Source organism: Amphiprion ocellaris, chromosome 14 (genome assembly GCF_022539595.1).
Source record: "Amphiprion ocellaris isolate individual 3 ecotype Okinawa chromosome 14, ASM2253959v1, whole genome shotgun sequence".
NCBI lineage: Eukaryota > Metazoa > Chordata > Actinopteri > Pomacentridae > Amphiprion > Amphiprion ocellaris.
Genome location: NC_072779.1, coordinates 13,322,357 through 13,345,694, shown reverse-complemented (window position 1 = coordinate 13,345,694; position 23,338 = coordinate 13,322,357). Strand labels below are relative to the sequence as shown.

Sequence of the window (23,338 nt, the reverse complement as noted above, 5' to 3'; positions counted from 1 at the left end):
GATGGCACTGTGCTCTCACTGCCACCTTGGGCTGCATGTAAAGCACAGTGCCATGAGCCCGACTCTACAGCTGAGTACTTTCATCAAGCGCCTCCAGACTCCCCCCCTCACACACTGGCAGGACTGGGGATGGCCCGCAGAAGGGGCCTGCCCATTTGTCCGGTGATCCTCAGTGAGAATAATGTGAGTGTCTTTCCCGTGTGAGTATTTATAACTGTTTTATGTATTATTTTGCACTTGGTAAAGTCAATGTAGACATAAATTAATAGTTTTGTGTAAAGTGTGGAGTGTTTCAAAGACTATCAGAAAGTACAGATACCTGAATTAGGGTCTGAAAAAAACTAATGACAACATAAGTGAATGCAAACTGTGAAAACAATCTGCTGTTCCTTTGAAGAAGCGTCGGGATAAGATTTTCATATTCTATTAAGGTAAGTAACTATCATAATAATTCACCATAGGGTTTATTTCACTCATAACAGATTGGAAAGTATTTATGACTTCAGTTGAATGCACAGAAAAGCATTTGTAGTTGCCGATGAATTAATTATCTCAGGTCATGTGTCTCTGAATAAAATATGCAGACCTTTGTGTGGATTACTGAGTATGAGTGGATGGATGTGTATGTGGATCAGATGTGCCAGTGTGCTGGAGAGGTTGATGAAAAGCTCCCCCAAAGTGAGGTGCCATGCGGTCAGCACAGCGGTCGTGCAGAAACAAAGTCTAACCTCTGTGTCCCCGCCCTGGAAACCCAGCCGCAACCCAAAAGAAGAGGACAATGGACAGCCAAAGAGAGAATATCAATAACAGAACTGCTATCCTTGCAAATTAACATCAAATCTCAATAATTTATAGCAGGCTTCACTATGTTTAACCAGGCCCAATATATAGGAATATACAAAAAAGAGAACATACACAAAATCTGGAACAACTAGACTCCTAGGCACTGAAAAAAAAATCATTTATCATGTTGTACCAGGTGAAAATGGCAGATATGAATTATAATCACACGTTTTTATCATTTCCTGAAGCCATTATTCAAAGCATAATACAGTTTCTAGATGAAAAGTTATAACTGGCTGAAAATAGTTCTAATATAACATTTTTTAAAGCACATCAAAAACAGGTACACAAAGAAAGAAATGCATACAGTTGTTTAAAAAATGCCTGCAAGAGTACTAAAAGTGCCTGATTTCAAATGTGAGACAACACCAGCATGGCTGCAGCACTGACTCTGCCTTTCACTGACTCACCTTGCTCATTTTGCTCTTGCTGTCAGCCGTGAGGAATGACATGTTATTGATCTCATTCATCACCACAAAGTTCTGCTCCTCTCGCTTGAAGTTCTACAAAAGAGAAAGAAAAGGGAAACATAAAGTAAAGGATGTGACCTTCTACAAATGCCTTCATTTAAAGGCCAAATAAACATACTTACGTGAGATTTTGACCAGAAAATAAAGACCTCCCCAACCATACGGAAGAGCTCTTCTGCATCTGGATCGGGACATGTCAACCACCTAGCCCTGTAGCAGAACAAATAACTTTAAGATTCCTTAAACATTTGCAAATGAATAATATATGAAAACATAACTTAGTACAAGGCCGGATTCACAGTTCAAAACATTTAACATGATGGTATTTGTAACTTTATTGTACCTGTTGTTGTCCACATAGCGAATAAGTAGAGGGTAGAGGGCATACAAGTCTCTGCAGAGAACAGCAAACTCATCACGTATTGTGCCATCCTCCTCATCTCCCTCTGATTTCCCCTCCATTCGCAGATGGTCCTCCTCCGCCACCACCTTTGAGGTGCGTTTCTTGAGCTTCTCCATTGTTGGGATGAAGTGGGACTTGAGCATTTCTGGCTTTGCCCTGCTGACAATGGGCTGTGAAAACACTGGTAGAGACAAGAAATGGTGTCATCACTTTTACGCAACTTCTCTCATTCATGACACATTCATGGAGTTGAAAACAGTGCTCACCAGCCAACCTCTTCATCCAGGAGGCCTCATCAATACCCAAGTTGTTGACTACAATTTTCATGATGCTGCCCAGCAGCTGATTGAGGTGTTCTGAAGTGACGTCAGTGCAGACTTGGCCCTCCATCTCAGGAAAATTTTCAGGCCCTCTCTCCCACCAGCGGGGCAGATAGTTACACAGCATGGGCAAAGTGATTTCAATCACATGAGGCATCTCAGTGTAACGAGCCCCTGACTCTGCTAAGTCTCCAATCTCCTTCAGCAGAGCATCCAGCTCTGGAATGTCTGGACACAACTCCTGGACCTCATTGGGAAGACCCAAGACTTGAGAATTGATACAAGAAAGGTACAGAAAGAAAATTCAGTAACAAGACTTAACTGGACAGAAAACCAATTTGAGGGAAGGATATTACACTCACTGGCTCTCTCCCTGGGTGTCTTTGTGGTGTAGACAGAGAAAGAATTGAATTCATTTAGATGGGGCTCTAAGTAGGCCACTGGCATAGCTGCTGCAAGGTGAGCCAAACACTCTCCCAAAGCTGGCCTCTGCCTGTTAATGTAAAGGACAGTGCAACAAATGTTCCTAAATGTCTCGTTCTAAACTATTTTACACATTCCAGTACATACAAATGCAGCGGTACCTCTCAACATGTGGATTTTTGACAGTCCCCAGGGAGTAGATGCTACACATGATGCGATAACAGGACATCTGTAGATCATCCACTGTATGCATGCAACAGAGACAGATACAGCACTGTCAGGTCAACTGATCAACAAACCCAACAAATACGCATCATAAGTAAGCACTCACACATGACATCATCTCCAAACTGGTGCTGGGCAATGTGATCAAACAGGGAGGTGAGGACTGGGAGCAGGGCAATGGTCGTGTAGTTTATGTTCTGGGACACGCCTTTCACTTGCTTTAAAGGAGATAAGCAAATGATTAAGGATTTGGATTGGTTATTAGAGGTCGGATATTTAACCATTTGCAACATCAAATATTACGTACCTGATTGCCTTTGGATACTTTGCCCAGTTTAAGATTTTCTACCATCTTTTCTATATCATCAGCAGCACTCTCAAAGAATGACCGCAGCCCTGCTTTTACAATCTCAGGCCCTGACTTCATTACTGTCCTAAAGAACAAATAAGAAAGGTTACAATAAAAAACAGAAAGGTCACAAGAAACACATTAATCTTCTTATAGTTATGAAAAAAAATATTAAACCTTGCATCCAATGATCGTGCCAGAATGTGAAGACAGTTAACAATTGCTGGAGCATCCGTTCCTGCACAGACAAATACAGCTTTGCTTTTATGAGCTTGTTCAAAGAAGCTACATTGCTATATACTGTATATGCAAAAAACAAGAGCAACTATTGTTCTAACTGGGATGTCTGAAAAATGCATTAAGACCAACAGTTAGTGGTGTGAGATACTGTAAGATTTGGTATCGATCTGATACCAAGTTAATACAGGGCCAGTATTGCCGATATCAATACCAATACTACAGAGTAATTTTTTCAGTAGTACAGCTTTAAGCTAATTTTTGCACAGTTACTTTTGTAATGTTCAGTTCTTCGCACCCATCTGGTCCCACCTGGTTACAGGTGAAACACCTCACAAGCTGAACATTTGCTTATCGACAGACATTTACTGATGTTCCCTGAACGCCTCACAGCGCAGACTGCGGTAGATGCTGCTCAGTGGCTGGGTGATCAGACAGATGTGAGAACAAAATTTATTTTGGAAGGAGTGAGATAAAGTGTCTTCATTTCAAAGTAGTCCAAGATGAAAGTGATTGATTTTATCCACATGTTGTTTTCTATGAGCAGAGAAAACAGCGCACATAAGTGCGCTATGTTTTTTAAGAGCGCAGCGCATTTTTAAATTTTAAAGGCCGCAGTCAATTGTTTTCTTATAGTGGTTAGAAGCTAAAAATCATGATTGTGATTAACGGTTATTTAACTTTGTAGCCCTGCTACAGCACTAGTCTTTGTAATTGTCTCACTGGTTTAGTATCTTCCTGCCTGCAGTCTGATAATCAGCTGTGTCTCAGTCGGACTTCTCCCTCTCTGCCTCCTCTTTCCTCAGTGTTGGCTGAGGAATGTACAACAGCTAAACAGCCCATTTTACAAACCAGGCAGGAACAGACTGACAAAGTCACAGAAGAAATTAAAGTTATACTTTCCACCACTATGATTTATTATGTAGCTGAGCCTGCTTGCTTGTTTGTCTGGTGCTGCTGAGTCACGTGACAGTACAACATCCAATCACAAGAGGAGGATTAGCTGCTGCCTCTCAGATGGAGGACTTCTGACAGCCAGGTCGCCTGTTTGTTAAAGCCGTGTCAGTGCAGACATACAGGACAGAAACTGAAACTAAAGTATCGATATCATTACACTGGTATCATTCAATATCAACATCAATGCTAGTATCAATATTATCGATATTTGATCGATCTGCCCACCTCTAAACAGAATACAAGAATGTAGGAGAAACATAGAAAAGACTGAAAAGATTTAGAAAGACTGTTGTTCAGAAAGTGTTATCTTACCAAAGAGAGAAACTCTGTGCCTCACCAAAGCAGACATTTTACAGAAGATACTACGGTGAGAAGGAAAGGAAAAGAAAGGAAAGGAAAATGCAAGAAAAAAGAAAAGCAGATAAAAGCAGGAAAATGTTATTTGAAAAGAATACACAGCACAGCATCTCTGTTTGTTATATCTATGCTAGAGAGAGATCACCTTGCTATCATCTCCTTTTCCTTATTGGAAGAATGTCCGCCACTACCCAGAACTTTCGCAGGTGTGGATAAGAAGTAGAGGCAGTGATTTTTGAAATACTGGTTGATGAGAGGCATCAAGATCTACGAGAGAGAGTTTCAGATGCTTTCTGCACATAGTACATAGTAGTTGGTTTGTCACAATTGTTACGACTCCAGCTTTACACAGTAGTCTCACCTTGGCAAAGAATTTGATTTCCTGCTCATGAGGAGACTTTTCCACTCGCCCACTGCTAACCACAGCCTCTGTAAAACACATTGCAAAATATGTCGCTTCACAATAACATTTCCAGCAAAGACCTACTTTAAGTTACACCAACACAGATCTATCAGATGAGACAATATTTGTTTTTCATTGGTGACACTCATTACCAAGATGAGCGATGAACTCCTGAGCAATTTCCATCCATTTCAGCAGCTTCTGCAGGAAACCAAAGGCAAATCTCTTCTCAATGGATGATATGTCAGACTCCATATCTTTCAGGCCCCTAAAGTCAAACAGAGGTAAATTCTTTATACTTCATGTTTGATTTTATTAAAGATTTCTTCTATGAGTATTTGTGGCACATCATAAAAGGAATAAATTATAATGCCAGTTTCATATTGCTGGAGTTACAGTCCCTGAATAAACTGTATTACATAAAACTAAAACACATTGCCTGCTGCTTCTGTTTTTATTTGTTTATCTTATTTTGCAAATTCATCACTTCATACACTATTTTAATTTAAATTTTAAAAGCACTGCTTGGTGCATGCAACCTGTCAGCCTGTATTGCATCAGCTTATTTTGATTGCTTTCAACTTGATAAGTACAGATGAAACCCGCTGTGCTCTAATCCTATTTGTGTCATGTGAATAGGCAGGTGAGGATATTTGGTAGGACCAAATAATTAAAATAATAAACCAAAAATATGTAAACAAAATAAATTAAATCTCTGTGTTGGACGAATACCGGCCTCTGCTTAATCTTCTATATAAATGTTTCTTTGTTATTACCTTGTGACAGCATATCCATTAAGCTGCAAGAACTTGAGCAGCTCATAAGCCTTCTCTCTATCTCGTGCCTTTTCTTTTGCTGTCAGAGTATCATAGGGTACCAGCAGAGGATGTGTTCCACCACCTACACAAACATAAACACAACTATTAGGAAAAAGACAACTCCCTCATTTTAATATTTCTTCTTCTAAAAGAATATCTTACCTTTGGCTTGAAGTTCCAACTTTTTCTTTCGTCCCCAGGTGTTATGGTAATTTTCTGCAAGTTGCTCTGCCATTGACTATGAACAGACGTAAACTATTAATACTAATCAGACACTAAGATTATAGCACTGAATGTTCAAAATTTTGCTGTCATACCTGCAGATCTCTTGAAAGAGCCATATGTGAGATATCAATCGGCTGTGGACTGTAGCCATGGCTTGGGTCATAAGTTGCCTAGGACAGAAAGATGATTATATACTGCACAATAACTAACATTGTTGTGAAAACATTTCTAAGTATTACAATAATAATTAAATTGCTCTCTACCTGAGCAGTCTGTGAAATTTTTCGTGATGCAGCTTTCTTCTTCTCTGACTCTTCTTCCTCTCTAGCTTTGTCTAAGGTCCATTCCCATGCAAGCATGGCCTTAACTGACTCTTTGATTGGCCAGCGGTAGATTTCTTTGTCCTTGAAGAGAAGTTAGTTGATCAGAAGGGAAGATAGATGACGTAAAGGTACACCAAGTGTCAGGGCTCCCTCCTCTGTCCCAGCTTCAGCCCCCACCTGACCTCCCTCATCCTCCCTTCTATTCCTCTCTCCATCTTCCTGCTGCAGCTCAGCAGAGCTGCTCTGTCCAGCTGCTGTTCATCACCAATCACTCATCAACGGAACTCGGACAGCTGTGGTGCAGCACACCTGATGATCATCTCCACCATAAAAGCCAGCTGCACACTCCACACCCTGCCAGACAGTAAACGCTGCTCATGCAGTCAGTTGTCTCGCCTTGCACTTTTGCTAAAGTTCTCCATTGAAAAAAGCCTTGCCTAACCCTGTTTTTCCTGTTTAGCTCCACTGACCCAGCAGCCTGGTTCCACCTGCTCTGCCCCCCCATCTCCTGCACTCCGGATCCAGCCCTGACCAGACCTCCTCCCTCCCTCCCTCCCTCACCTTGGACCTGCTGCCTGCTCCTGGATCCCCTACTCGTCGTGGAGGGTCTCTGCCTGCCGTGTGCCCCCCTCGGCTCTGGAAAACACCCCGCCTGTCGCCCCCCCCTGGAACGAGGCTCTCCTGCCCGCTCTCCACCGCCAACCTACACCCACCACGGAGGACGCCAACCGGGGCGCCGGTTCCTGGTACAGTCATCCCCCACCCTCCCCGTTTAGTTCAGTTACTCCAGACATCAGTTTTTCCCACCCTGTCCAGCACTGCCTGAACTTCTGTTTAAATAATAAAATCCACCTTTGTTCTTGCCTCAGCCCTCGTCTGTGTGCTCTCTGCTCGGGTTCACCCCCACGCCGTGACACCAAGATTCAATGCACAGCATGTCAGGGAACCTACCTTCTCTGAGAAAGTTTTGTATGGTCTGAGCATGGGATGGGTTTTGGCATTTTCATCCAGCACCTCACCGTAGGACCAGTTATTTTGAATCTGAAACATACATGATTATGCATTATGTATTGCAGCTGTCAATAGAGTAAGTTAAGAATTATAAATTCTGTGATTTCCAGCACATAATGTATAGCTGCATCAACCTAACCCACAATGTTGAACATCCTGAATTAGCTTAAGATTCGTAATAAACGATCTTGAGTGATTATAGTGACTGAAAACAAAAGTTCTACCTTTTCAAAGGCCCATTTGTCATGTGTATATTCAGCATATTTGTTGATAAAGGGATCCAGTCTCTCAGGAATGATAGTGCTATTGAAAGAAAAATTAGAGTACATTAAGAAAACATTTAGTAATTATTGAACAGGGAAATGTCTAAATTTTTAAAGCACAATATGAGACAACTCCTCTCACTTTGTGGTCTCGACTGGTTTGGGATCAAAGTTTCCCTCTGCATCAACTGATGCTTTTTTCTCTGTTTTGGAGGAGTAGCTGGCGTCCACATAGTCGGGAGGAATGGCTCCAGCAATAGCGCAGATGCATGGCATTGAAATTTTGAAAATTTCAGCATCAAATTTCTGGAATCACAATAACAAAACATCACAATATGCCCATGGATGATCTAATAAACAAACAACTGATATCATATTGCAGGTGCTCCACCTTGTGTGCTAGTGATTCAAAGATCCCCCAAAACAGTTTGCGGGTAAGATGCAGTTCCTCTTCTGATGCAACTCCAAAGCTGGCCCAACCATTAGGGAGGCAATAATATTTCCAACACCGCTCATAGTGATTGGTCAAAAGCTGCAGGATGTATAACAATGTCAAATTAAATACCAGAAGAACAACTGAAATCTATCAAAGGGAAATTTTGATTTCAATAGTTTAAAAAATTTCGAAGCTCCTCTTACCTTGAGCGGCATTTTGGCATACTCATTGAGAATGGGTACATCAAACACCAGCCGCCTGAGCAGGTGCTGAAGCATAGATGGACGCAGATGTCTAAAAGAAAAGTAAACAAAGTTAAATATGAATACAGCAATATTAAATTACACAAAACGCTTACTGTGATGTTAAACTCACTTGCACAAAGCCATGAGGCACTCTTCAATAATGTCTCTTTGGGCCTTTGTGAAAGCTCGTCCACGAGACAGCCGGTAGATTGTGTGCAACATGGAGTCAATCATTATGGCTCGGTGGTCACTGCCAGCAAAGAGTGGGGCACACTTGGTGATGAGTGGCAACACAGCAGAACACAAGTAGCGGTTCAAAGCAAGTGCCATCTCTGTGGTGCTGAAAGCAACCTGTTGGCAAGAAATCACAGCAGATAATGAAATCTAACTGTATACTTTTCATTTCTGCCCCAAACGCCATATGCAATCTGTGTGAACTGATTGAGGCTCACCGTGTCCAAGGATGCAGCAGCCCTCATGTCAGGCAAAAAGCCCACCTCCAGCACGTGGAGCAGGAAATCCTGGTTGTCAATACCATAAACTCTGTCAAGGAACAGCACCATGGGAGCCTTGTGATCTGGCACAAAACTAGCTGACATCTTTGGCTCTATAATGCTGTTGTCTAAGCACAAAAAGAAAACATTTTTGAAAATTTATTGACATTGAAAATCTATAATTGGAACTGTCAGCAGCATACATTACACGCAGTTAATATGTGTAAGAGCTTTAGTCAAGATACTGTCTTTATTAATTAATAAACACAAATAAAAGCCACCTGACAAATTCAATATGGTCTACCAAGGAAAGTGTTTACCTTTCCCAAAAGAAGGAATCTGAACAGGAAGACTGATGACCCCGACCAGATCCTCAATAGGAACCAGCGACCTCAGAATGGCCCTGATCCTCAGAGCCTCACCCTTACCAGCCTGGATCAACTGCAGAGACAAAAGGCCTTTTCAGAAATAGAACATGTAACATTGCTAGTTCATCAGTCTGATAAAGTCATTCAGATACAGGTCACTTTTACATTAATGCGTCTCACACCTTCATTCAGATATACCCACAAGAGGACAGAGAGCTATTCTCACTTAGAAGACACTCATGAATCCTGCTGCTGTTTGATGCTGCAAATATTTAATAAACTCAGAGTGAAGACTGGAAGCAACAAAATAAACTTCAGCTCCTGTTAACGTTTTGTCAAATCCCAGATTATACTCATTTTTGACGAGTCTAAGTAATCTTACCTGTTACAGACTGTCTTCATTGCAATAAAGTTTTATTTTTATTTATTTACTATTACCAAACCAAACCAATCCAAACCAAAAATGCCGAAAAGATAATAATCAGAGCCAAAAAATGATTGCATTTTATTTTTTATTATCTATTTTTATGCCTTTTTTGCTCTCTGTGATGCTTATGGGCAAACATTGCTGATGAAGTGTGGAAAAAAGCTTTCCTAAACAGCTTTACACAAATCAGAGTATGTGCTTCTGCATTTCTATTTGCTAATGTGACTGCCCGCAGTTCAGACTTGGGCTGTGCTGTAAATGATATGGAAATGTTACTAGTAAACTTGAACACAGAAAAGTGACAAGGGTGATTATTCAGACAAAAAGCCAGCAATTTCAGAAGCCGTCAGACTAACAGAAAGGATTGCAAGAGTAAAAGGAACTAAAACGATTCAAAGTCCAGCACAGTAGCTGCAAAACAACTTACATGCATCTCCGGAGCACAGCGTCCCAGCAGGTCGATAAGAGCAGAGTAGAAGGACATGATGGCATTTCCCAAGTGCACCCTGTTCTCCTCATGCTGCTCCTCTCCTCCAAACCTGCAAGAAAAAAGTCATTTTTAAATCTTTCTGCATCTCTACAGCTACACTACACCAGATTGCACAATATATCAGAAGACCTTTGATCCAAAGACAAAAGCTCTTACATGGGAAAACGTCTGTCTTTTTTAACACTAGGACCATCCCTTGCAGGGTCTTCTGATATTTTGATGGCCTCCTCTATAGCAGCCAGCAGACCATTACCACCCTCCCCTCTCAGGGCTGGACCAAAGCACTCAGGTCTACGAATGAGGAGACGTACCACCACATTGGCATTCTCTTCTACACTTTCTCCTGTAGGAGAGAGAAAAAAAAAGGCTATAAGGAAATTAGCATTAAAAATGTGAGCATTTGCAACGTGTATCAAACAAAAAATCTGACCATTGACAAATACAGCAAAACGAAGAAAGTCAAGGTATTTCTCTCCACCACAAGGATTCCATCCAATGTCAGGGTAGCCTTTAGCAAGTAGCATCGGACAGCTCTGAAGTCCACATCCAGCTAAATACTTCACCACCTGGAAAGATATCAGTGCACTTAAGTGACAAGAAAATGTGTTTACTGTAATTGCTTTGCATATTATTCTTTAGTGTTTTACCATTTCTAGATCTTGCTCTTGGAGAGCCAATGCCAGCTCGTTATTGTCAATACAAGAGGCTGCAGCTACATCCAAGGGGGTGGAGCCACGCATTCCTAAAGAAAAGCACACATGTACAGTTCACATATCAAGAATAAATCATCAATGAAATAATGCTGAGATTAAGTAAAGGGAATCACCAAGGCCGATGCCACTGTTCTGGAGAAGGTAGCTGAGATGGTCAAACATGGAACGCTGATTTTGACGACTGATGCGACAGAAATAACACAGAAAACGGCAGCAGTTTGTCACCACTCGTGGGAATCTGATCTCCTGTTGGAAGAAAGCATATTACAAATGCAAAATTACTCTGCAGATAAGATCTGTCTTATTGTCTTTAGTTGTCTGTTCCATAGTGCAGGAAAAAACAAAAAAAACAAGGGCTATCTGTAAATTGAGCATGCAACTGAATAGATTAAACTATGTACCTTTGAGTCTCCACCACCCAGTACATTAACCATGACCTCCATGACAGTTTCATGCATGCCCAGCGCTCGCATCAAGTTGGGGTGCTGATAGAAAACTTTGTTACTCATGATGTTCCTAAAGAAGACATAAATGTAGTTTAGCGTTTGTCACATGCAATTGTTGAGAAAAACAATTCATGGCAAGATATTGAGAATAATCTAGAATGTATATCAACCCAATGCTTTGAATCATAAGCCTCTCCTCTTCTGGACCCATCTGGACAATAAGTAGTGAGCGGATCTGGCCCAGGCATTCCAGGAGGTCCATAGTGTCCTGAATTGACACTGCATTGATAGTGTAGGCCTTGGGAAGAGCACGCATGAGCTCACCCAGCCCATCATACTGCCTGTGGAGGAGGCTGAACATCATACGCACTAGCTCAGGGTTCTGGATAAATGACTCCTGGGCCCAGTGGATGGTAGTATGGGAAATAAGCTCCTGCAGTGTGCCTGGTAGAAAAGGACAAAGAATTTAAGCAAGAATGCAAAGGAAACCATACTACAGTGATTCTGGTTAGATTTGATTTGGAACAGCAAACCTCAATTATGTATGCTAAATTTAACGAAAGTTGCTCAGAGATTTTTTGCTTTAATGAAACAGGACTAACAAATCACTGCATTATCAAACAACAGACAACAAATATTTTTGCTCACTTGGTTTTTTATCTTCCTGTGGCTCTACTTCCACCTCGACCTTCTTCTCGCGGAATTTTTTAACCCTGTCCAGCAAACGAAACAGTCGTCCACGGAGAGAGTTATCCACTTCTTCCTCTTGCTCTTCTTCTTCAATATGAACACCTGAGAGTGACGTTTAAAATAAGGCACTGCAACGTATATTTACAGTGTCAACTGCAGTATAAAATTTAAATTCTGATGTCAGTAGGACTGATACAGTAGTAGATGAAAACTGACCACAGTGTGCCAACAGAGCATTGTGAAAGGTCAGCAGAGAGTCGCGGACTTCATCTGGAACAGGGCACTCTTCATCCTCAGCACAGTTCTTGAAGTTCATAAGCATGTTGACCTTAACATCAGTGAGAGAACCGGACAGATTAGTACCTCTATTTGACAAACCGATATTTGTTCTTTGAGTAGAATATTCTGTCTAAAACCTAAAGATAAACTTCAATCATACAAGCACAGCCTAATGAGTTTTTTCTGCAGGATATAATGGACAATGATGTGATGGTGTTTGTATCTATGTTTCCATGGTGATTTTTTCCTGTGAGCAGCTAAGCACATTTTAAAACAGTTGCACTGAAAATTAAAAATGATGTCATCTATATTTGCCCACACTTCCAGTCTTTTCATCTACATTGTCTGAAGTACCTGCTCCTGTGGTGGGGAGCGAAATTCACGGGTCTTGCGAGCGGTCTCGGCAGCACTCATGGTGAAGGCAAGCATAAGTTCATTGTAGCGCTGCCTCTGATTGGACTGTATCTGACTTACAAACTTGTCTGAAAAGGCGGTGATGGCCTCCACTCTGTGACGCAGCTCACAGTCACAGAAATACTGCAGAAGAGTACACATCTAAAGAACAAAAGAAAAGTGAATAACTAATAATACATTGTAGCAATTAAACAATTTACTGGAGAACACTGCAAAAAGATCAGTCATACCTGCAATTTCACAGACTCTGGTAGCTTCATCTGGAAAAGTCCTTGCTCTAGATGTTCTTCTTTCTCCCCAGCTGTGTCCACAGGTTTCATTTCTTTCTCTGTTTCCTCAGCTCCTTTCTCACCATTTACTGGATCTGTCTCCTCAACAGCTTCCTCCTGTGGCACAACTGACTCAGTCTCCTCCAATTCTTCCTCTTCCTCCATTTCTTCCTCCTCTTCACCCAAACCATCATCTTCATATTCATATTCCTCTTCTTCTTCCCCAACAGTTTCTTGCTCCTCATCTTTGCCTGCTGCTATTTTTGGGGGGGCTTTCTGATCCTTTTCTTCCTTTGCCTTGGCATTCTCCTCAGCAGGCTCCTCTGCTTTCTTTCCACTAAAGACAGTGGGCTCAATCATCTTCAGGATGTGTGTGACATCTTCATCATCAAACACACCCATTATGAGAAGAGTGCTGATGAGCTTCAGGATTGGAACAAAATGGAACTCAACGCTGCCTCCCACAGGATCTCTCATGGCTTGACCTCCATCTTGTACTGCTTCAATCAGCATGTTCAGAGCCTTGGTCTTCAGCACCTGGAAACCAGCAAACATAAGATCATTAGAGAATGTAAGGGCTCCTCTAAAGTGTGAAAACTGTTCAATCTCACCTGTAAGGGAATGACTGGACTCAGTGTGTAAATGTCTGGATCTGTTCCCACAAACCCAACAGAGGAGAAATGGAGTTTGGGACGGAGGCATGTAGTGAGGCCAACCCCTGGTAAAGCATGAGATTTGTCAGAGTACAGGGTGATACTGCGTGTTTCGTCTGTCATTGGAACTATGAATTCTTTGTTGGTTCCCAGACGATTCCTTTTAGCAGACTCCAGGTGCATGCTGATGAGCAGGTCATAGAAGCCACTCCTCATTGGTCCAGGTAAGTAGGTGTTCTCTATGGCATAGAAGAGTTGGGATTCATCCACATGGCTGCACAAAGCGTGGGCCACACGGTTGTTTCCCAGAGCGCACACTGACCCATACAGCTTCAGAGTGTGGTAGTGGAACTTCAGCAAGTCCATTCGTTCAGAGAGTTCCAGGATGTCAATGCACCTAGTTCAAGCAAAGGGATTAATTTTGCTGAAAAAAAGCGCAAAATGATTTTATCTTCAACAAACGCAACAGATAAATGCAGAGTGACGCAGTTCTAACCTGTTCTCCTCTGGAATGTGAAGAGCCATCATGGTGAGTGGCTCCTGACACTGGACTATCCAGCCCAGTCTCTCACTGACACGTCCTGTTTCTGGAGCCAGGAAATGGTTGGGCATTCGGCTCCAGATGACTGGGGTTAACATCTGGATATCCAGTCGAGGAGGGCACTGGGGGACAGGGTTTTTGCGTTCACTCCGAAACATGGCGGCTGAGATCGGCATGATGTTCTAGCAAAACAGGTGAAGGAGGACAAACAATGCATCAGAGAGGACAGTTGCATAACAAAATCAATAAAGTGAAATTGTTGTCTTGATTTTGAGGACTGGTGCAAAATAAATACAGTAATTCTTGGTGACTGACCTTTAGCTTGCCTAGTTCAAACTGAAACATATTTTGACTGGAAGGCAGAACAAAGACAGCTGGAAACAGTTTTGTGTTTGGCTCCACCTGACAGAGGATAACATAACTTATTGCAGCCAATAACTTTATATAGGACTTCATATATGCATACTATTCGATATAAAAGGACTTTATTTTGAATAGTATGAATACCAGACTAAAGCTTAACTAACCTGGTAAAATGTGTTTATCTCTTTTCCATTGGCAGTGAACGTCATGAGTCCTGTGTCCAAATCAATCAGACAGCCAATCACAAAGTCTTCCTGACTGACTCGGGTCTGCTGGGAGCTGCTAAACTCCCCTCCCCATACCATGTAGCAGTTACTGCGCTTTATGCTGAAGAAGAAAGAAGAATTTTTTTTGTGCATGTTATTAAATTTTGAATAAAAACGCACATTTAATTATTTATTTTTTGTTTGTTTTCTCTCGACTAGTAACATACCTGTCATGAATGTTGCCTTTATCATCACCTACAGTGACTGTTACATTTCTCACTTTACTGATGTCAAAATGGGGGTCATACTGGTGATAGTCAGGTGTGATCCAGCCAACCCACACTCCACCTGGCTCTTGTCCCGCAAACACTCGCACTGAGTAATAGTACTGGTAAAGGAACAAGTTGTTGGGAAAAATATATTAATTCAATGCAAATATTAAAAATCACAACAGATGAGTTCAATATAAAAATTACTTCATTAAAAGCACTATTATTTATATTGTATGTTAATTGCTGGATCTTAACAGTATAAGGCCAAATGAGCAAACCATACATATTATATGGTTATGAATATCATGAACACATAAAGTTATACCGTGGTGGTATTGAGGATGATGTCGACATCATCCCTATCATCGGGTACCACATCTTCCACTAAGCGAGGCATGGTGGGAACAACAGGAGGCGGAGTTATTAATGCAGCCTTCTTAGCCTTAAACAGGAAACTGTAAGTAACAGCAGAAATTAGTCAGCATAAAAAAAGCTAACACGGTATCCTAGCTGTAGCCTTCTCAAACCCAACCCTCCTCAAGTCATGCTTGCATCCATAATTCCATACCCTTTCTTCTTGCTTTTCTCAGTGGAGGCATCCTTTTCATTCTCTCCATTTTTGATGGCAGGAGTCTCTTTAGGCACCGAGGGTTCTTTTTTCTCCTCTTCCTGCTCTTTACGAGTGGCTGACTTCTTAAGTATTTCAAATTCAGAGTCTGGGTCCACCTCTACCACCTCATCCTCTGGGATGGTCAGAGCACGAGTAAGAAGAGTGGTCCCCGCTGGGACTTTGAACGTTTCATGAAATTCAACCGGCATGCTGAGTCTGAAGAATAGTAGGTCTGTGTTAGCGTTCTGAGATCCAAATGTCTTGTGGGTCGCTTTAAGACAAGGGGCTGTTTCCACTGTCCCATCCACACGTGATCCCTAAAGAATAAAAAAAGGATCCAGGTGATTACCTACAAAATGGTTATTCACAATAGAAACCAAAAAATGTTTCAACAAAATATTGCGACAAGTAATGCACAATACCTCAATGTGAGGATGATCAGTAGGTACAGCCATGAACTGGGGAAGACTCTTGCTGAACCACATTGTAATGTCTCTTTTCATGTTGATTGCAAAGGGTTCAAATCCTTCCTGCAGGCCACAGATGGTAAAGTAGCGAAGACTGCTGACGTTCTGACCCAGGTTGATCCTGCCGACTTGGGACAGGCCCAAACTGCACACAGGTATGAAGCCTAGAGATGTTCAATACATGCATGAACATGGATGTACATCACAAACAGAAATCTATGTACTAATGTCCAGTGTCTCCACCTGAAAACTGTATATGTTGCTACTTGTTACTGTACTTACCTTCTCCTACCTCGATATCCTTAAAGGCCATCTCCGAGCCTGAGTCACTGATTAACATTTCTCCATTGAGTGTAAACATGATGTTCATCTCTGTGAGGTCAATCATACAACCCACCACATCACCAGACTGCCACTGACGACCAAATGGCTCAGTTCCAACATGCCAACGTTGGGCCTAAAAAGAAATATATTTTAAAGTTTTGTATAATAGAAGCTTGGCCATCCTTCACAAGTGCATAACTATGTCTGCATCCCACCTTGAAGCCATTGAAGACATAGGCCAACTCATCTGCACCAAGTTCAGTGTCTGCACGAACACTGGGCCTAGCCCAGCCAACTCTCATCTCTCCAACTGTTACAGCTTCAAACTCAAAGTACCACTTCCCCTGTGTGACAGCATAAGATTTCTCTGCTCTGAACACTCTGATTTTATCTCCACGGGAGCTGCCAGGTCCATGCCCACCTACATTAAAACAAACACAGAAATAAACACTTGACCATTTGGAAAGCTTGCAGATTTGATTAAAAAACCCTATGCCTTTAATAATTAAGTTTGTAGCATGATATTAAAAATAAATCAATTTTCCTGACACTATGTTTATAGATAGCAATGCAGACTTACTGCTCTCCTGGTCAGGTGGTTCTATGTTGTAACCATATCCAATGAGGGTGCGAACAGCTGCGCAAACTGTGTCTCTGTTAGTCTTTTTAGTCTTTTCATCCAGTAGGTTGTAAGGGACCAGACGGGGATTGCGCTTGTTCATTATATCCTATAAAAGAAAAAAACATCAAACACAAAAATGTGATTCAACATTTAAGAAAAGCGTACGCAGCATGTACCCACTGAAATATCTGCTCATACTTGTTATCATCATCAAAGTGACCTCTTCATAAAAAGAACGGTGATACCTGCACAATACTGTATGTCCAGCCCTGGCGAACTCTGTCTCTTGCCCACACATTGTGTCCATTTTCTGCCAGTCTCTCCACTAGAGTGTTTTGATTAGGAGTCAGTTTCACATGGTTCAGGTCCAAAGGGGCTGGCTTGTATCCACTACTCTGCATGTAACTAACAAATGATGCTTTGTAATTAGAATGGGTCCTTTAGAGCCTTCACTATGCCTTTACAGTAGACATGATGAAAGGGAAACAAACACACATAATGTATTAAAACAAGTGAATATTTTGCAGCTCACGTTTTGGGGAGTTTGGTCTTTTTCAGATTCTCCTCTGCTTTCTCATCTCCCATTCCTACATGACAGCCCAGTGCTAGCAGAGTCCTTTGAAATAATCCACGAGGCATTAGAAATACAAAGAGACAAAAGCTCAGTGCTGTTAATTATGTGAAGACTCTGACTTACTTTAGTGTCTCTCCTGACATTGCTAAATTGTAGTTCTTCTCTGGTTCAGGCAGACTCTGGAAATCTACCAGACAGGGATGCAGCTTCTTGTTGTCATCACGAAACTGTAAAAAAGCAATGTGTAAAGATTTAGGAAGGAAATTGTCAGTGTACATAACATTATCTGTGGAAAAGGTGACCAATAATGAAAGCACTCACTGGTCCAAAAGTCCATCCTTGTTCAATGCGAGTAACAGCCCATAATTCATGACTGTTTTCTGCTAGCTTTTCTCGAATGCGCTCCAAATGAGGAGGAAGCACAATCTGCAAAAATAGTAAAATCAGTGCAGTGTAAAAGACAAAGATAAAAGCAGACGGATCTGGATTTACCTGTATTGTGTCCACAGGGCAAGGAGTAAAGGCTGTGTGTGAAAGGGACTGAGTTGGACCCAGCAGATTGCGAACGCCATCAAAATCATGTTTATACTCCTTTATGGGCTCAATCCGCAAACGGTCCCTGGGCAGAACTGCTTCATAGCAAGGAGCATAGCCTGGAGGTGGAAGGAACTTGAAATCTCCATGACGTCCTCCGAGAAGAAATCGCAACCTAGTGTTTGGAGTGGAAAATATACATTAGTCAAAGCATTATGTCATAAGTTGATGGTAGTATTAAAGAAAAACAAATTCATAATATTTAATTTTGTATTTCATAATGTCCTACTTAATGCCTGCAGAGAAGCTGACCACCGGAAAGAACAGGCCATCCAGGTTGAAGTTCTCAAACATTCCCTGAACGGGATGCCCATTGATACGGAAGGAAATGCTGGGCACACTGAGATCCAAACAGCAGCTGACCACGTCCTCTGCTGCCAGGATGTGCTGATTGTGCGTAGCAACATGACGTGGAACACGTCCTGCAGACACACAGCAAGTGAAATCATACTTTCTCAAAATGCATAAAATCGTGGAGTGCGTGTCCGCAGAAAAGCATAGACATGGTACTGAGGAGCGCCTCACCTCAGGGCTTCATCAAAAAAGCACTGGGATAAAGAGCGTGGGTTTTCTATGGTAACACTGTCTTGACAACACACCATTCTAACCATGGCTGCGTGATAGATCAGCATCACCCCTAATAGTGACAATTTCTCTCTCACTTAAACAGCTTGTGGTAGACAGAAATGGACAGAAAAAGCTTTTGTTTCATTTTTATGGTTGTCAGAGAGACAAGTCCTGCACATGTGATCGGTCATGACACCAGCACTTTCACAAAAAGCTCAGAGATTGTTAATTAGAAGTGCTCAGAGCTACCAGAGCACTCTGAAAATAGCCAGTGGGTGCAGCTGAATTTTCTTGAAAGTGCATGCATATGCTTTCTCCTTACTGGAAGCTATTGAAAAAGGATGCTTTCAGAAAAAAACATTATGCGGACAGTTTGCTTTGAGGACCTTACAATTTATGTCTTACTTGTAGGAACAAATGTAAAATTGTTGTACAGACAAGAATGTTTTTAAAATTGTTCAAATTTGAGATGGATAGGTGCAGGTGCTCTTCAAATGCATGCAAAAGACTACTTCTCAGTCATACCATGTTTACTTTACCTGACCAAAGGTGAAGCCCATCAAAACCATAGGAGTAGAGGTCATCCCCGACCCCGTTAGCCCCCCAGCCTTCCCCTCCGCCAGGGTAAGGACTGTAGCCCTCCGTCAGAGCCCAACCCACACGTAAGTGATATGGCTGAGCTGTAAGGAACGGCTCCACGTGATCCACCATCACCTCAAAATACCATTTCTTATACTGAGTGGACCCTTCACAGGTTCCAAGGAAAATGTTGGGTCTCATGCTAAAGGAGGTTTGCAAAACAAATATATAACTCAGATGAGCCGTTTAGATAATCAGCGCAGAAGAAAAAACATGTACTTGTGCATAGTGACCAACCTGGTCACATAGTTGATAATGTTGGTTTGAAGTAGGAGGTCACGGCCTGGAAGTAGATTCTCTGTGATGAGATTCTGATTTGATCTTACAGCTACTCCATTACACACACACAGAGAACAGAGCACATCCAAGACCTGACAGAAGAAGTAGACAGAAATTCATGATAAGTCTTCATGCAATGTGTTTTAAGTATTAAATATATAAATTGTCATCTGCAGGGTTTTACAACTCTTGCTAAGTAAACAGCATTAGATGTTCCTGACCTTATGGTTGCGTCCATGTTTATCCAACAGAGAGATGATCGATTTGATGTGATTTTCCTGAATAATATTCAGCACCTCAGGGCTTTCAATCAGGACACAATACAACACCTCCAGGATTCCTGTCATGAAAAAAAGAGAACATAAAAATGCATAAACACTGGAAACAACAAAAGGAACATGTGTAATTACAAGTTTCACATGGTTAGTGTCTGTAGGAGCGACATTCATTTAAATTGTGTTGTTATTTGAGCTACTGTGTATGCTGATTGAAACAAATCTAAATAATTTTCAAATAAAGAGATAGATGACAATGTGTTAACTGATACTGGTGAGCAACAGACAAATCATTTACAGTTATTTATTCAAAGTCATTCAAATATATGTTGGCTTTTAAAGACAGCAAGCAAGAAAAAAACTGTACATTTGTACGTTTAAATGAGATTCTTGATATCTTAGATACCTGAAGATGCTTCCAAACGATCCAGTTTACTGACCAGCCAGTCAAGGTTATCACAGAAGAGGGCACAGTTAGCACGATTACCTCTGATCAAAGAAGCTTTACAAGAGAACAGAAGCAGAAAAGTTGTAATGCAGTAAATTAACAGACAAGGCAGGTGGCTAGATATGAGGAATATAAATTACTGATCTAAAACAGCTAAAGCATAGAGAAAACTAGAAAATGACCACACCTAGCAATTCATAGAGTAAATTTACTATCTCCTTCCATGACTCTGCAGCTTCTTCGCCAGCATACTCTGAGAAGTGGGCTGCTGTGTTGTACACATTGAGCCGATCAACGCAGTCCAGAACAAGAGTAATCATTCCCTATTAAATACAAAAAAAAACTTATGGATAACTGAAATACAAATATTGCAGGTAAATCAGACAAATGAAATGTTCATCCAGAATTAAGCTGTTTTCATGAATAGCCAGACCAACCTCTTCCTGGAAGAGGTTCTGCCTGTTCTTGAGGGAGCGAAGCTTGAACTGCTTGTCTTCGTGTTCCAGTTCCTCCTCGGGGGGTCGGAAGTAGAAAATGAGGTCCTGCAGAGAAAGCACCACTGTGTCCATAGGCAGAGATGGAGGATTGGCAGATTTGTTTTTCCCACTCAGAGCATCTAGACCTCTGAAGACATGAAAACAACATGGAAGACATGAGAATACTGTGACAAATATGCTTAACAAAGATTCGAATAAAGTATGATTGAATTAGTGTACTTGATGAACTGGTTGAAGAGGCCCGTTGTGCTGAAAATCATTCTGGCTGCTTGAGACTCTTCAGTCTGGGATCGAGCAACTGTGAGTGCATCATCCATGTGGCCTTCTTTATGGAGTATAGCCTAAGTGAACATAGCTGCTCTTAAAACATAACTTACATAGTTATGTTCAACTCTCATAAAGTACATGCCGACTTAAATGTCTTGCTATTACTACGCAAGCACTCATCAGGGATTTACATTTTGCTGTCATGCTTATGTATAATCCAGCTTTACCTTTCTCTTCAGAGGACCAAGACGTGCAGATTTGGCGTCAACAGCAGCATATGTAAGCCAGAGGCCAGATGAAACATGCTGAACGAAGCACATGGACTCTCCATACTTAATCTCAGGTGTGCCCATGCCTTCCACATCTCTCTTCTGTGTCACTTCAATTTTTTCCTGTAGTTTAAATAAAAAGAGCGTTATTTGTTAAGGCTGATATGAATATATATACGTCTTCTAAGAGTCTCAAACATCGGCACAGTTAATTTTGCATGACAATCACCTTTGAAATTCTGAAGCAAAAAGCTGTCATCTTGGAATTGGCCTTCTCTGGGTCCACCAGCAGAAGTCCTTTCTCCTCATCAAGAAAAAGGTATCTGCCTGTTGTTATGTGACGTATCCGGAAAGACTGGCCCCATTTAATGTGACCTCCGCTCCAACTACAAACGGGCATAAATTAATAAGCATTAGCCCACTGTAAAGTCACTTAAAGCGAAGGAGGAAGTTAAGACACTTACGCGATGCGTAGAGGTTCAAGTCTCCATAAAGATCGAGCATGACTGCATACAGCCCCTCCTTCATAATGAGCAACTCTGGAAAAAAAAAAAAAAACATCAGCCAGTGATGTTAAAAATGTTATCAGGAAATTTGTTGTTTCAGATAGCTAGCACACCACAATGATAGCAAGCAGGGACCATTCATTGTTGGCATGTTCAGTTAAGCTGCAATTTAAGCTGCTGAGAAACATGCTGCCAATAAAATTAATCAAGAATGAAAGAATACTGCTCACCTGCGCTGGTCGTCCCCCTGGTCAGCTCCTGGGATTGCCAAACACTCGTCCATGTGACCATGGAACAGCCTCAGCACATACCCTCCTGTCAGAAAGCCTGGAGAACAAGAGTCAAATTGTTAAGATAAAGTGAAAATGTTTAGGGACAAAGATATTTCACTGAGCAACAACAAAATTACAGACCTTCAGCTAGCTCACATCCAGACATCACTGGGGTCATGGTCCATAGTGTTTGCATGAAGGAAGCATCGACCATCAAATCACCACTGGCATAGGACAAATGCTGAGAAGAGTGATAGTATTAGTAAGAATGATTCATAATAAACTGTAACTTCCGACGCAAGTTATTACAAATATGGTTACCAGGTATCGCTCTGAAGACACACTGACAAGAATGAGGTCATCTCCCACCCTGACCTTCTCGCCTTCAGACCTTTGCTTCGAGGCTGGATGGATGGTCCACCAGCAGGCCTCTCCTGTGTTTGACAAATAGATTAAGAATGCAGAAATCTATGTGGGCATATGTGGATTTATTGTGCAGAAAAGTGCATAACCACCTGTGGAGTCTTCCTGCAAGCCCACATCAAAAGCCAATTTGTCTGTCAATGAGCGTGAAGTAGTCAAACAGCTCAAATACTGCAGCATAAAGGCAGGGACAACAAGTTAGTGTAATGACATGACATGCACTCCAACCTATTTAGAGAATAACAGACCATGAAGAGAAAAGTTGCTCAGAGGAATGAACAGGATAAAGTAGCAGTAGTCAAAATAATTGTAAATGTACTCACCATGCTAGAGTGAGTGTGTTTCAAGAGGATGGCATGTCCATACAGCAGGGTTCGATGACCCCCACCTTGTGACGACTGGGAAAATGAGGTAGAGAAAGAGTCAGTTAAATGTTGAACCAATAAAACTGGATCAACCACTTCAAGTTTACAATTTAGTAGTGCAGTAATGGACAGACTCCATGCATGTGCTTCAAAAATAACAGGGATAAACACCACAGTCATGTTTTGTAATTGCATATCAAGCAAAGCGTTAGTGAATTTATCTCATAACAGCCTATTATTAATTTATTTATTTAAGTAATTTAATAAATTAGGCTGAACTGAGATTTATGCAAACATTAAAAAAAAAAGCAGATAAACAAGGTTAAAGCTAAGGGTTTTCTAAGGCAATGGGCATTAATCAGTAATGTATTTTATGGTAAAATGCTCTATTACAACCCAAAACTATT

The 23,338-nt window shown here is 41.4% G+C and overlaps 1 protein-coding gene across 7 annotated transcripts in view; it reads right to left on the bottom strand.

Moving 5' to 3' along the window:
• Nucleotides 1-23,338, bottom strand: part of LOC111567121 (ryanodine receptor 1-like) — a 50,482-nt gene that overhangs the window by 21,709 nt on the left and 5,435 nt on the right. For 4 of the 7 annotated variants that reach the window (XM_035947138.2, XM_035947142.2, XM_035947146.2 and 1 more), the window contains exons 5-73: nucleotides 22,890-22,964; nucleotides 22,659-22,737; nucleotides 22,465-22,577; nucleotides 22,285-22,384; nucleotides 22,102-22,198; nucleotides 21,830-21,904; nucleotides 21,595-21,751; nucleotides 21,324-21,488; nucleotides 21,049-21,170; nucleotides 20,770-20,956; nucleotides 20,520-20,655; nucleotides 20,291-20,386; nucleotides 19,831-19,949; nucleotides 19,568-19,701; nucleotides 19,231-19,472; nucleotides 18,354-18,546; nucleotides 18,023-18,239; nucleotides 17,852-17,956; nucleotides 17,654-17,757; nucleotides 17,489-17,572; nucleotides 17,202-17,361; nucleotides 16,915-17,062; nucleotides 16,550-16,755; nucleotides 16,293-16,467; nucleotides 15,966-16,174; nucleotides 15,502-15,860; nucleotides 15,259-15,388; nucleotides 14,889-15,049; nucleotides 14,620-14,782; nucleotides 14,408-14,494; nucleotides 14,048-14,274; nucleotides 13,510-13,948; nucleotides 12,860-13,435; nucleotides 12,570-12,770; nucleotides 12,153-12,264; nucleotides 11,895-12,038; nucleotides 11,417-11,690; nucleotides 11,202-11,316; nucleotides 10,914-11,046; nucleotides 10,735-10,829; nucleotides 10,518-10,653; nucleotides 10,244-10,430; nucleotides 10,025-10,136; nucleotides 9,123-9,243; nucleotides 8,761-8,930; nucleotides 8,439-8,659; nucleotides 8,267-8,357; nucleotides 8,019-8,159; nucleotides 7,770-7,933; nucleotides 7,589-7,667; nucleotides 7,305-7,394; nucleotides 6,294-6,434; nucleotides 6,123-6,200; nucleotides 5,968-6,043; nucleotides 5,764-5,887; nucleotides 5,140-5,255; nucleotides 4,946-5,013; nucleotides 4,730-4,851; nucleotides 4,540-4,589; nucleotides 3,211-3,271; nucleotides 2,992-3,118; nucleotides 2,791-2,902; nucleotides 2,621-2,702; nucleotides 2,399-2,529; nucleotides 1,983-2,303; nucleotides 1,657-1,897; nucleotides 1,436-1,523; nucleotides 1,254-1,346; nucleotides 729-743 (exon numbers count right to left, since the gene is read on the bottom strand). In XM_035947138.2, the coding sequence (XP_035803031.2) occupies nucleotides 729-743; nucleotides 1,254-1,346; nucleotides 1,436-1,523; nucleotides 1,657-1,897; nucleotides 1,983-2,303; nucleotides 2,399-2,529; nucleotides 2,621-2,702; nucleotides 2,791-2,902; nucleotides 2,992-3,118; nucleotides 3,211-3,271; nucleotides 4,540-4,589; nucleotides 4,730-4,851; nucleotides 4,946-5,013; nucleotides 5,140-5,255; nucleotides 5,764-5,887; nucleotides 5,968-6,043; nucleotides 6,123-6,200; nucleotides 6,294-6,434; nucleotides 7,305-7,394; nucleotides 7,589-7,667; nucleotides 7,770-7,933; nucleotides 8,019-8,159; nucleotides 8,267-8,357; nucleotides 8,439-8,659; nucleotides 8,761-8,930; nucleotides 9,123-9,243; nucleotides 10,025-10,136; nucleotides 10,244-10,430; nucleotides 10,518-10,653; nucleotides 10,735-10,829; nucleotides 10,914-11,046; nucleotides 11,202-11,316; nucleotides 11,417-11,690; nucleotides 11,895-12,038; nucleotides 12,153-12,264; nucleotides 12,570-12,770; nucleotides 12,860-13,435; nucleotides 13,510-13,948; nucleotides 14,048-14,274; nucleotides 14,408-14,494; nucleotides 14,620-14,782; nucleotides 14,889-15,049; nucleotides 15,259-15,388; nucleotides 15,502-15,860; nucleotides 15,966-16,174; nucleotides 16,293-16,467; nucleotides 16,550-16,755; nucleotides 16,915-17,062; nucleotides 17,202-17,361; nucleotides 17,489-17,572; nucleotides 17,654-17,757; nucleotides 17,852-17,956; nucleotides 18,023-18,239; nucleotides 18,354-18,546; nucleotides 19,231-19,472; nucleotides 19,568-19,701; nucleotides 19,831-19,949; nucleotides 20,291-20,386; nucleotides 20,520-20,655; nucleotides 20,770-20,956; nucleotides 21,049-21,170; nucleotides 21,324-21,488; nucleotides 21,595-21,751; nucleotides 21,830-21,904; nucleotides 22,102-22,198; nucleotides 22,285-22,384; nucleotides 22,465-22,577; nucleotides 22,659-22,737; nucleotides 22,890-22,964 (10,272 nt within the window). The remainder of the gene's footprint in view (nucleotides 1-728; nucleotides 744-1,253; nucleotides 1,347-1,435; nucleotides 1,524-1,656; nucleotides 1,898-1,982; nucleotides 2,304-2,398; nucleotides 2,530-2,620; nucleotides 2,703-2,790; nucleotides 2,903-2,991; nucleotides 3,119-3,210; nucleotides 3,272-4,539; nucleotides 4,590-4,729; nucleotides 4,852-4,945; nucleotides 5,014-5,139; nucleotides 5,256-5,763; nucleotides 5,888-5,967; nucleotides 6,044-6,122; nucleotides 6,201-6,293; nucleotides 6,435-7,304; nucleotides 7,395-7,588; nucleotides 7,668-7,769; nucleotides 7,934-8,018; nucleotides 8,160-8,266; nucleotides 8,358-8,438; nucleotides 8,660-8,760; nucleotides 8,931-9,122; nucleotides 9,244-10,024; nucleotides 10,137-10,243; nucleotides 10,431-10,517; nucleotides 10,654-10,734; nucleotides 10,830-10,913; nucleotides 11,047-11,201; nucleotides 11,317-11,416; nucleotides 11,691-11,894; nucleotides 12,039-12,152; nucleotides 12,265-12,569; nucleotides 12,771-12,859; nucleotides 13,436-13,509; nucleotides 13,949-14,047; nucleotides 14,275-14,407; nucleotides 14,495-14,619; nucleotides 14,783-14,888; nucleotides 15,050-15,258; nucleotides 15,389-15,501; nucleotides 15,861-15,965; nucleotides 16,175-16,292; nucleotides 16,468-16,549; nucleotides 16,756-16,914; nucleotides 17,063-17,201; nucleotides 17,362-17,488; nucleotides 17,573-17,653; nucleotides 17,758-17,851; nucleotides 17,957-18,022; nucleotides 18,240-18,353; nucleotides 18,547-19,230; nucleotides 19,473-19,567; nucleotides 19,702-19,830; nucleotides 19,950-20,290; nucleotides 20,387-20,519; nucleotides 20,656-20,769; nucleotides 20,957-21,048; nucleotides 21,171-21,323; nucleotides 21,489-21,594; nucleotides 21,752-21,829; nucleotides 21,905-22,101; nucleotides 22,199-22,284; nucleotides 22,385-22,464; nucleotides 22,578-22,658; nucleotides 22,738-22,889; nucleotides 22,965-23,338) is intronic. The other 3 variants (XM_055016972.1, XM_055016973.1, XM_035947145.2) reach the window with 1 other exon arrangement.